Genomic DNA, 12,118 nt, shown 5'->3' on the forward strand with positions numbered 1-12,118 from the left:
CTTTTTGTAACATCCAACTTAAAGGGGGGAAAAACAAAGTTACCAAATGAAAGAAGGAAGTTGACTGTTTCAGCTGAAACTTTGGTCTTCTAAAGAAATGGCCTGGCCCCTCCTTAAAACCTGTTACACTGATTCTCTTTCCAAGAAGTTCCTATTCTGTAATCTGAGTAATCACGTGCCAACCTCAATTCACTTTCCTATCAGACAAGTATGGAATTCTCCCTTCAGCACAAAGCCTACGCATAGGGTCGCAGGGGGGACTCTTCGAGAGCTAGAAGTGAGCATGTTCTAGAAGGGCAGGTCTACTCCTAAAACAGGAGAAAGGAAATAATCAAGCATACCCAAGTCACGAAGTTTCAGGATTTTTTGGCAAGGTAAAAAAAAAAAAAGAATCAAAATTCAGTTAGCCTATTAAAGAGAAATAAACATCTATTCGATAGATATGTAGCAAGAGCTCCCCGCAGACAAAACACGCGTTCCTTTGTGGTGTTGACCAAGATGTTTTAAGGAACAGAGACCAACAAGACTTCAAAAGAGGTCCCTGCTCCAAAGTACAACAGGTATATAACTATAATAGAGAGAAGGTGAGAAGAGCTAGGAATAGAGGTTTAGGAAACGTCGAATAGGAAGGGGTAGACATTCCAAGGGTTTGAGGAAGACCTGCTAAGAGATGGCCGTTGAAGCACCATTTGGAGGTAGACTTGAATTTCAAGCAGCAGATCTGGGGAACGGGAGGAGGCAATTTGCTCAGATGAAAGAGCATGAATAAAGAAATCTTGTGTCCATCATGGGAGAAAGCTAACATTGCTAGTACAGAAAAAGGAAGAAGAAAGCTTGCAGAGGTTATGGGTCTTGTAAAAGTTGAATGCGGTACGCCAATCTAATGAATAATGGTCAGGAAGTTACTCAAACACCTTTAACTTTGTAGGCTCCTTATAACAGTCTGTATCCACTGTATTCTTTCCTGAGAAGGTAAGCAATGAGTTTTGAGTCATAATTACAACACAGAACAAAATGACTGGAACAACTCCTGGGAATCACCCTGGGATTGAAGCACGTATTCAGCAAATCTATTATCTGCATTTTGCAGGGAGTGGTTTAGCAACCGCTTTCCTTATAACCAAAGAAGAAAACACCTCACTAGACCGTTCCTAAGTTCTGTTCGATTTCACACATGATCTCTAAGTCTTTTATCTACCTGTGAAGCATGCTTTCATAGTTGTTTCTCAAGAAGCAGAAAACTTACTTGATCAACTTTTATGCATCATTCTATAAGCAGGATGGGAATCTTGGGAATTTTCACCTTAGTTTACTCAATGAGATCATGCTATACAGGGCCCAGTAAAGAGAACCCAACTTCCGGGGGCTTGTGTTGTCCATGTCACACACTGAACAAATGATTGTGATAACATGAAGTTGACGAATTCTTCCCCCACCAATGCAGAAAGATGCCTCTTGGGGCAGCAGAATCTGAGGAACAACCTGCAGTGGATAAAGAAGATTACTGGGCTACATGGACAGCAGCTGTGAAGAGTCAAAAGGAAGACAAGCACATAAGGCTGGCTCCTAAAAAGGAAGCCTACAAAGTTATGAAATACTTTACCCATATTCACAGAGGGCGAAAGCTGTATAAACTTGAGAACAATCGCCATGCTGAGTTTGGCCCCCACCATGCTTTATGAACTAGTTGCCAACATTTAAGAACAGAAAGAGTTCACTGAAAACTCTAGACTATCAGCTTTTCTTAAAGAACTTGAAGATCTGGCAACACTAGGCTGGTGTTCCTGCTTGGCAGCTGTAGGCTGTCCCCTTGGCCTGAGTCTGCTCTCCACCTTCTACCTGGCTGGCCCCTACGGGCATTTGTGTGGGCAATTCTTGAATATGATTTCAAAAATTAACCCACAGTTAACACACATGTCTTAATGGTCTTTCTTCATTTGGGGAGATGGTAATGATGATTGTGTATTTTATATATTAATCAAATCCAGTTAGACTATCTTATTTATGATTCAGGATTACTTTACAAACATTGATATGAAAATAAGACAAAGTGAAACCTGCCCTGGGTGATCAAAAGATAAGCAATATAAGAGGCAGTAGAACTATGTCTCAGCAGCTCAAACCAGGGTAAGTCATTAAAGAAGATTCAAACTAAAATTGGACTGAAAGCTTTTCACTTTAGACAAGGGAGACAAGTATCAAAATGAAGGCACAAATGCAGGTTTTAGTCAAGTGGTCAGCTCAACAGAACTTGGAAAAAACGTGTAAACTTTATATATAATGTATACATATATGCACAGATATATACACATACAAAATAATGCACGAAAAAATGATTTGAAGGAAAGTGAAGACATAGCTAAATAATCATTCAATATTTACATCAACCTGTCAACTGAGTCAAATGTCCATTGAAAGCTTGAGTTCTTAACCACCATTTATTTAAATTACTTTTAAATTATCTTACTAAACTCGCTGCTAGATCACTTTAGGAGCAAGTTTCCTAATTGCACAAAACATACTAATAAGCGGAGTCCCTTAAATAGCACTCCGTTGTGATAAAACTGCTGTCATATACGGTAAATAAAAAGAGAAACAGAATTTTCCTGTCACTTTATGCTGTGAAGCACGGAGAAAACCATCTGTTTGTAACCGGCAAAGTATCAGAACTGAAATTTTCGAGTCTCCGAAATTAAATAAAGATGCTGGTAAAAGCAGTGTAGTGTGACTTTTTCCTAATGTGTTCAGCGCCGCCCCCCCACCCCACCACGCCGGCATTCCACCTTCTGCAATTTCTGTGGGAGAGGATGACAACGCATCATCACGCCAATACTATATTCGTTCTACTGCTCCAAAGGACGCTGTGTTAGGCTACCAAAGCCGTGACACAGCTTTCGCCCCATCCAAGGACGTCCTGCGCCCCGCAGGCCAAATGCTGCTGGGGAAGCCCGCAGTAGCGGTCAATGTGGCCACCTGTCCCTGGCTGTAGGCGGGCCGCTCAGCACGGATGCTCGGCGAGTCCTAGCTCCCTTTGGGGGTGGAGTCCCCTATTAGTAGGTGACCCGGCTCCACCACCAAGGCCAGGACTGCTCAACTCGGCCGCGGGGGGTCGCGAGAGGCCGAGGTCCCCCAGGCCCACTCAGGGCAGCTCCAGCGTGGCAGGTCCCGCTCTGGGGGCCTTGGCCTCCACCCTCTGCCTAGCGACCCGGGGCCCGGGGTCGCGGAAGGCGCAGGATGGGGACTCGACAGCCAGACCCAAGGTCCCTGGGCTCCCGCCTCGGCTCAGCGCCTCCTCAAATGTCACCCTGGGCTCACCAAAAAGCGCGTTGAGCTGGTGCCCTGGTCCACTGCCCCCACCAATGGCCCCAAAACTGCTTTCTTCGCGGCTGCCATGAAACCAGCTTCGGGTCAGCCGGCTATCGCGGCCCGTTTCCCGGGTGACGGCGGCGGGCGGGGGGAGGGGCAGGCTGCGAGCCGGGAAGGCGAGGCGGCGTGCGACGGCAGAACGCTCGGACCGCGCTCCAGGCAGCCCCTTTACCCGCGCGGAACCTTCTCACCCCGCCCCTCCGACCCAGGCCCCGCCCCCAAACGCGTTCCCCACGACTCCGGGGGCGTGGCGGGGGGGGGGCGCTGCCTGCCGGGCCAGCCAATTAGCGAACGCAGAAAGAGGCGGAACGTTCCGACAATCAGAGAGCGGTGAGACGTCACAGGGGCGGGGCCTGGGCGCGGCGGAGGCGGTGGCCCGCGCAGCAGGTCACGTGGGCTCCGGCGACCCGGAGGCCGAGCCTTCCTGCCGCAGGGCCAGGGCCGGGGGCGGAGGCGGAGGCGGAGGCGGAGGCGGGTGCTGCCCTTTGGCTGGGAGCGCGGCTGGCCCTTGGAAAGCGCACAACTCCCAACCCGCGCCGTGGGGCTCCCTCCCGCGAATGGGTCCCAGAGTGCAGAGCTGCTGGTTCCTCTGGTGGGCTGTGCAGAGCACGACGTGAGTCGCTCTGAAGACTGACCAGGTCAGGCCTTCCCGCGCTTCCCACGCCCCGCCCACCTCCCGTCTCCGTGCCCTGGATAATAATTCCCTGCGCGGGAACTGGCCCCATGTAGTGTGACCTCCGGGAGCACGGCGAATCCCCATCTTTGTACGCTTTTCAGGACGAGGAACGCGGAAGTTCTTTGGCTTTAGCATTTAAGGGAAGATTGCAGAATCAACCTTCCCGGGTCCTTCAGTTGACAATCGGGCATCCGGCACCTCCCCGTCCTGATACGCCCTTTGCTCCTCGCTTGACCTCACTCCGGTGTCCCCTCCTTCCCACGCCATTTTCTCTCCCTCCATTAACTGCTCTACATTGCAAAGGGAGAGGAAAGGGGCTCTCTTATTTGGCCTTGAATTTCCCTTGCCAGGATCCTTTTGAGTCCTCTGTTTCAGGGACTTTTCAAACTTTGAATCAAGACCCACTGTGAGAAATAGTTGACAACTCCAGGTGTGTGTGTGTGTGTGTGTGTGTGTGTGTGTGTGTGTGTGTGTTTGCGGGCGCGCCTGTGCGCATATATTTGTTTTATATTTAGTACATACATTTATACATAAATATGTTTTTATGCATATTTACATTTTTGAAAAATGTTTCCAAAACAATTTATCTTTCCATGCTATGCGTTTTGCATTGTCTTATTCTATTTGCATATCATTTTATCAACTGAGTAAAGGAGGCAAAACTGAAAAAGAACAAAGGCCTTTATTTGGGGTCTCAGAATTGCAACTGAGGTGCACAGATTCCGGAGAAATCAGAAAAGGGTCTTGGTCACGTAGGGAAAGCAAGGGGTTTTGATGAGCAAGAAGGAAGGGGTGATTACATGATTTAGATAAAGAAGTGAAAAAAACTGCTCCTTTGGTGCTAACCAGTGGAGCCACTTCTGATTACTATCTTATTGATTATTTTATTGGTGCCATCAAACAAACCTGTCTCTGGTATGTATTAATTCACTTGATCGTAGGATCTGAATGCCAGTTCCTCTGCTCAAACTTTATGACCAACTGTTTGTAAAACAATTGCTGCTCCTGGCCCAGTTCAAGAGTTCATGTGTTGGAAAGAAAAATGGAGCTTCAGAATGGAGAATCTTATGTCCAGAAATTTTATACAATTCCCCTTTGATCAAGATTTTTTTTAGAAAAATATCAGACATCAGTATTATTCCCTGGTAACCAGAGTTCAATGTTCTGTTCTGGACCTTAAGAGAGAGGTCTGCTCCATATCTCAGGAACTAGTCTTTTGAAAATAGGTCAATTCAGTTAAACAGTTGTGTCTCATTTCAGGAGGTGGTCTTTCAAGGGGGTTCCAAAAATTAGGCCCATATTGTGCAAGTAATCAGGTAATTAAAAAGAGGCATCTCTATGGAAATAAAAGAAAAACAAAGGAAACAAGCGTTATTGGTTGGAGCAAATTATAAACCCAGTGTGGTCCTGAGTGCTACCAGTGAGAAGATTTCTAGATTGTTAGGCTTACAGCATCTTCAGAGAGTAAGAGTAGGCAGTGGCAATCTGATAAATTTTCCTGGTTTGCAGTCTGAATATCTTTGGTGATCTTTCTGAGTGGCCCATACAGCAAAAGGCACGAAGATGGTCTAAACGTGGGCTGTTGTGGCAATTTCTCTGGTTTATCCCAAGTTGTCTAGCTTCAGTTTGCAGGGCTTCAGGAAAAACGGCAATTTTTTTAAAAAAAGACTTTATTTATTTATTTGGCAGAGAGGAAAGCACATGGTGGGGAGGGGCAGAGGGAGAAGCAGACTCCCCGCTGAGCAGGGAGCCCCATGCGAGGCTGGATCCCAGGACCCAGAGATCATGCAGACACTTAAGCGACTGAGCCACCCGGGTGTCCCCAAAACAGCAATTTTAGTTCTCAGTGATTCCAAGTCAAAAGAAGGAAAGAAAATTAGAAACCTTAGTTGGAGAGTCACAGCCAGATATATGAGGAAACCAGAATTCAGGATCCAGCCCAGTTTCATAGGGAAACAACAAACCCTCAATCAGAACTAGAATCTAACACCCGCACACATGTATTACTGAAATATATATATTTTTTCTCTTTTTCAAAAGAAAACCACAGGCCCAAAATGGTGTTACTTAGGCCAAGTTCCCAAACTGTAAACTAACACCTAATTTAATTTCAGTTTCAGTCTCCCCCAGAAATGTAATTTTTTTAAATTTAAATTCAATTAATTAACATATAATGTATTACTAGTTTCAGAGGTAGGGGTCAGTAATTCATCCATCTTATATAACACCCAGTGCTTATTATATCACCTGCCCTCCTTACTGTCCATCACCCAGTTACCCCCATCCCTCTACCCCCTTCCCTCCAGCAACTCTCAGTTTGTTTCCTATGATTAAGAGTCTCTTACCGTTTGTCTCCCTCTCGGATTTCGTCTTGTTTTGCTTTGTCCTCTCTTTCCCTATGATCCTCTGTTTTGTTTCTTAAATTCACATAAGAGCTCATATGATAATTGTCTTTGAGCGACTTATTTCACTTAGCAAAATACCCTCTAGTTCCATCTACCTCGTTGCAAATCCAGAAACGTAATCTTAACTGGTGAGTCAGGAATTTTCCTCATCAGCTCCAAAGAGTCTGTCACTTGGGGCCTCTCCATCCCCCAAAGGAAGATGAAGTAATCTGCATGATAAGACTCCCTGCTTCTTCCCCCGAAGGGAAAGTGACCTTGCCTGGAACAATCCTTTTCTTTTACTCATAACTTTCAGGCCCCACCCTCCTTCCTATAAGCCCCTTCCATTTTGTACAATTTCTCAAAGCTTCCCTCTATTTTCTAGATGGGATGCTGCTTGATTCACGATTCATTTAATAAAACCAATTAGATCTTCAGATTTATTCAGTTGGGTTTTGTTTTTTAACACTCCCTAAAATCACCCTCATTTCCACTTAAATTAGCCAAATGAATACTCATTTGTAAAGTAAGTCCAATTTCAACACCTTGGCCTGATTATTTTCAAAAGTGTAGCAAGAATAGTGATTGACTCCATAGCTTCTTTTAAATCAGCTTTCCTGAAACTTTTCATAAGGAATTTTAGATTGGACTTTCAACAGCATTCAAGCTAAGAAGCCAACCCAAATGGTTGCCATCCAACTTGTGTGTAATTAATCGCTATGGATTTGGGTGAATCCTCCCTTCTTGAGGTCTCCCAAATATCCTGAGGTTCCTGCGCCTGCCAGGAAGTGACATTCCTTACTCATCTGGTAAGGCTGCAGGGAATCCTGTAAGCAAGGTATCAGGCTTATTTTTCCAAGGGGCTTCATTGGCTCCATAAAACCAACCTTAGTTCCCTCAAGCTATTTGGTCATATCTGAGTGTACGCACTTCTCTCTCAAATATAACATTCCAGTCAAAGCCTTGGTAATATAACCAATGTTTGCAATGGTGTTCTGTTACAAGGAGAGCAGATTCTGAATAAATTTTGCAAATAACTATAATTGCCATTAAAATAAGTATATTCACCAAGAGTTTCTAAACTCTGGAGGGATCGGGTAGGGAGAAAAAGATAATTGTTTCATATTTGTTCACAAAGGCATATTTTATCAAATGTCTTTAAGTCATAAATAGCTTAAGAGAGAGTGTCCTTAAATCTGGAAGAGCAAACATTAGAAAACCAGCAATGTTTCAAACAAGAGTCATAAAAACTATGATCATCTTCCTCAGTTTATTCGGGCCCGGGTTATTAATTCTTGCTTTTTTTTTTTAAAGATTTTATTTATTTATTTGACAGAGAGACAGCCAGCGAGAGAGAGAGAGAGAGAGAGAGAGAAAGAGAGAGAGAGAGAGAACACAAGCAGGGGGAGTGGGAGAGGAAGAAGCAGGCTCCCAGTGGAGGAGCCTGATGTGGGGCTCGATCCCAGAATGCCGGGATCACGCCCTGAGCTGAAGGCAGACGCTTAAGGACTGCGCTACCCAGGCGCCCCAATTCTTGTTGCTTGAATCCAGGTTTCGCACTAGTTACAGAAATTCTTATCCAGTTCAGTTTTTTGATCTTAAGGTTATCAGAAACCTGTATTGTCAAAAGTCCTTTCCATGAATCTCCTTGAAGCTGAAACACATTTGCAAGAGCATCAAGTATAAAACAAGAACTGTAAATGACAAAAGACTCAAAATGGCCATGGTTCAAGATCCATGAGAGTTCATTACAATGCAATTGACAAAGAAATTTGGTTATTTCTGTGACACACAACACTTTAATAATTTGAATTACAAGTGATAACATTGTACCAGGACATATTAAAACTTTAAGAATTTCCTATTATTTCTAGAGCAGTTATATTAACAGCAATTCATCCATACAATATAACCTAAGAAGGTTTATCATCACTTACCTGACAGTGCTTTGGTAATTTGATAATTTATTCAAAAAGACTTCATTTAGAATTTGAATTGGGGGAAGTTTGTTAAAAATATCAGAAGTTTTTAAAACACATGCCTAAATAGGATCACAGATAATTACAAAACTTAATACTCTTTTATTTATTATCCAAGGTGACAATAAAAGATTCTAAAGGCAAATACAGAAGGTTACCTAGTTCTTAGCAAAACTTAGCTCTTTTAATATTGAGAAGATTCAGTTTCCTTAAGTAATCAAAGACCTGATAAAGACAAAACATCTTGAAACTTCAGTTTTCTTACCTAGAGTACATTAAAGACAAAAACCTTTGTTTATAATTTCTTATTTAGAGTGGACCAATAATCTAAGAACACTTTGTTGTTTTAACAGCGAGAGGAAACCAGTTCCAGTCTTGTACCAGTGTACCTTTGACAAAACTCATTCATTCCAGGGGCACCTGGCTGGTTCCGTCCGTAGAGGTAGAGCGTGCGACTCTCCATCTCAGGGGCCTGACAAGAACTCATTCTCTTTTTTTTATAATAAGTTTTCATTATGTTATGTTAGTCACCATACAGAACATCATTAGTTTTTGATGTAGTGTTCCATGATTCATTGTTTGCGTGTAACACCCAGTGCACCATGTGATATGTGCCCTCCTTACTACCATCACTGGCCTATCCCAGTCCCCCACCGCCATCCCCTCTGAAGCCCTCAGTTTGTTTCCCGGAGTCCATAGTCTCTCGTGGTTCATTCCCCCTTCTGTTTACCCCCCTTTCTTCTTCCCTTTCTTCTACCGATCTTCCTACTTCTTACGTTCCATAAATGAGTGAAACCAAAAAATTGTCTTTCTCTGCTTGACTTATTTCACTTAGCATAATCTCCTCCAGTCCCATCCATGTTGCTGCAAATGTTGGGTAATCGTTCTTTCTGATGGCTGAGTAATATTCCATTGTATAATGAAAAGAATTCATTCATTCCAACTGTAGTCCTGACCATGCATACAATTTTTTTCAAAGATTCCCTTTTCACAAACTTCCTACAATGTTCAGATTTTGTGTATGTTTTCCCTCTTTAAATAACCAGCCTTGCTTTAGGACAAAACTTTCTTTTCCCTCAACAAAAAGCACATCTCCATTTCTCATATCTTTTCTTACCAAACACATAACATCCTACTTTCTTGGTATATGAAAGTGTTTCCTTATTATTTCTAGTAGCTTGAATTATATTTAGTAGAATTCTTAACTTTTAGGAACCTTATTTTTCTTTTTTAAATGATCTCTACACCCAACATGGGGCTCAAACACATGATCCCAAGATCAAGAGTCACATGCTCTACCAATTGAGCCAGCCAGACACCCCAGGAAACCTTAATTTCTTTTCTTCTTCTTCTTCTTTTTTTTTTAGAGTGTGTGCGAGTGAGGGGTGGGCAGAGGGTGGAGGTCAGAGGGAGAGGAGAGAGAGAGAATCTTAAGTAGGTTCCACACCCAGTGCAGAACCGGACACGGGGCTCGATCTCACAACCCTGAGATCATGACCTGAGCCGAAATCAAGAGTCAGACACTTAACTGAGCCACCCAGGTGCCCTTGGAAACCTTAATTTCTTTTTTTAAAATATTTTATTTATTTGTCAGAGAAATAGAGCACAAGCGGGGGGGGGGCGAGGCAGAGGGAGAAGCAGGCTCCCCACTGAGCAAGGAGCCCAATATGGGACTGGATGCCAGGACCCTGGGATCACATGACCTGAGACGAAGGCAGACGCTTAACTGACTGAGCCACCCAGGCATCCCTGGAAACCTTAATTTCTAATGAAAACTAAGAAGTAAGCAATTATGAACTGCTATACTAGCATTCTATTTCTTTTAAGATTTTATTTATTTATTTATTTTTAAGTAATCTCCACCCCCAATGTGGAGCTCGAACCCATGACCCTGAGATCAAGAGTTGAATGCTCTACCAACGGATCCAGCCAGGTGCCCCCCTTTTTTTCCTTTTAAGATTTTATTTTTAAGCAGTCTCTACACCCAGCATGAGACTTGAAATCACAACCCCGAGATCAAGAATTGCACGCTCCACTGACTGGGCCAGCCAGGCACCCCTATTCCAGCATTCTTTAGACTGGCAAATTTATGAATACATTTCATCATTTTTAGAAACATATGCCTTCTTATGGTAAATTTCTCAGAATGGCACAAAACATGTTTACCAGTAGACCTAAATATCTTCAGTTCCTATAATATGAAGTCAAAAGTAAATAAGCTTATGTTTTAGTAATTAAAGTTTCAGTATTTTATCTGATTTGGAAATGATCTAGATATTTAAAGACTATCTATCACGTAATTTAACTTAACAAAACTAGGGTTTTAAGTTACCAAAAAGGATTTGGGGAAACTATTTAAGTAGACATAAATATTGCTGAAAAGTTCATTTACAAACTTTTATTTTACTTACATCTATTTAATTCACTTGTTCTTAACAATTATGTTTGGATTAGTCATGAAAACTTCACAAGACACTAAACAGCTAGCCGTCACCTTTAAGTTATATTCCTTGCTGACAAATTCTGCAACAGAGATAACATGAGCTAATTTGACTTCTAGCAAACCTAGGTAGAATAAAAGTTTTATATTTAATACTGGCAACTCTAAAAACATGCCTGTTTTAATTAAACCAACCAACTTCAATTAGCTTTTATATATTAAGGATTAATCTTAGATCACATGAATTTGAAAGAAATCTCTGAGAATTTAATTTATATAAGCACTAATTTTCTTTAAGCCAATTAAGCAGAGCTCTTTTATAAATTAATTTTGGCAATACCATTCAGAGGTGGTAAATGCCACACATGTATGACGCCTATGATCATAAAGACAGACACAAATGGTGACCTTAAAGCTACTGTTTTAAATTTTTTAGCCATGAGGGGTACCTGGCTGGCTCAGTCAGAAGAGTGTGGGATTCTTGATCTTGGGGGTGTGAGTTTGAGCCCCACATTGGGGGTAGAGGTTACTTACACATAAAATCTTAAAAAAAATAGAATAAATTTTTTAGTCATGAGACAAGTAGGATAATCAGAACTCACTAGTTTATAAAAGGACAATTGGATCCAAAGTGTTTTTCCGGCAGATGGAATCAGTTGTTTCCCTGCTCAGAGAGCTAAAACTTTTTCTACCAGTATTTGTGGAGAAGGCACTTACCGTTTGTATCTATTCTTGACAAGTAACGTTTTGGAAGCTAGGGGCTAGATTTTGGGCAAGAGTGCTTCTAGAGCCATTTGTAATTTTAAAAAACTCCCCCAGGCCTCCCTCCAAGTTTTAGGAATAGAGGCTGATCTACATAGGAGTTCCCAGAGACATTACAAGACTTTTGAGATAAATAGTGGATATTTTGGGATTGGTGAAAAGGACAGGTTGAAGGATTGTTGGTTGTTTCTGGGGCTTTATTTCTAGTTTTGGAAAGATTTGCAGGATAAAAACAGTAGCTTTTAATCCCTCAAGGAATTGGGTTGCAACTTAAATGAGATCATAGGTTGATCTACCCATCTGGCTACACTTTCCTCAGTTTGTTTCTTTCCCTCTGGGTATATAATTACAATTTTAACTTAGGGGAGATGCCTTAAAAAAAATTCCTGTCAGGTGCTGAATATCAGCCTCTAATCTGGCCAACTTTTGACTACAGAGCTACCTTTGAAAAATTCTTGCCAGTTTTCAGCTGGGACAAACAGTAAGCATTTCCGACAGTATTAAATAACTA

General features: G+C 42.4%; 1 protein-coding gene and 1 long non-coding RNA gene across 6 annotated transcripts in view; one reads left to right on the forward strand and one right to left on the reverse strand.

Moving 5' to 3' along the window:
* The window catches only part of GK (glycerol kinase), a 70,551-nt gene extending 66,985 nt beyond the window's left edge, over nucleotides 1–3,566 (reverse strand). For 3 of the 5 annotated variants that reach the window (XM_045778902.2, XM_045778901.2, XM_045778904.2), the window contains exon 1: nucleotides 3,316–3,565. In XM_045778902.2, the coding sequence (XP_045634858.1) occupies nucleotides 3,316–3,393 (78 nt within the window). In that variant the 5' untranslated portion in view covers nucleotides 3,394–3,565. Of the gene's footprint in view, nucleotides 1–3,315 lie in introns of all 5 variants that reach the window. The other 2 variants (XM_045778900.2, XM_045778905.2) reach the window with 2 other exon arrangements.
* A 222-nt stretch (nucleotides 3,567–3,788) lies between these two features.
* Nucleotides 3,789–12,118, forward strand: part of LOC123780105 (uncharacterized) — a 59,066-nt gene continuing 50,736 nt past the window's right edge. The window contains exon 1 of the long non-coding RNA XR_006776328.2: nucleotides 3,789–4,004. This is a non-coding gene — a long non-coding RNA (uncharacterized LOC123780105). The remainder of the gene's footprint in view (nucleotides 4,005–12,118) is intronic.

The sequence above is a fragment of the Ursus americanus genome, chromosome X (genome assembly GCF_024610735.1).
Source record: "Ursus americanus isolate L20-20 chromosome X, mUrsAme1.1.p, whole genome shotgun sequence".
Classification (NCBI taxonomy): domain Eukaryota; kingdom Metazoa; phylum Chordata; class Mammalia; order Carnivora; family Ursidae; genus Ursus; species Ursus americanus.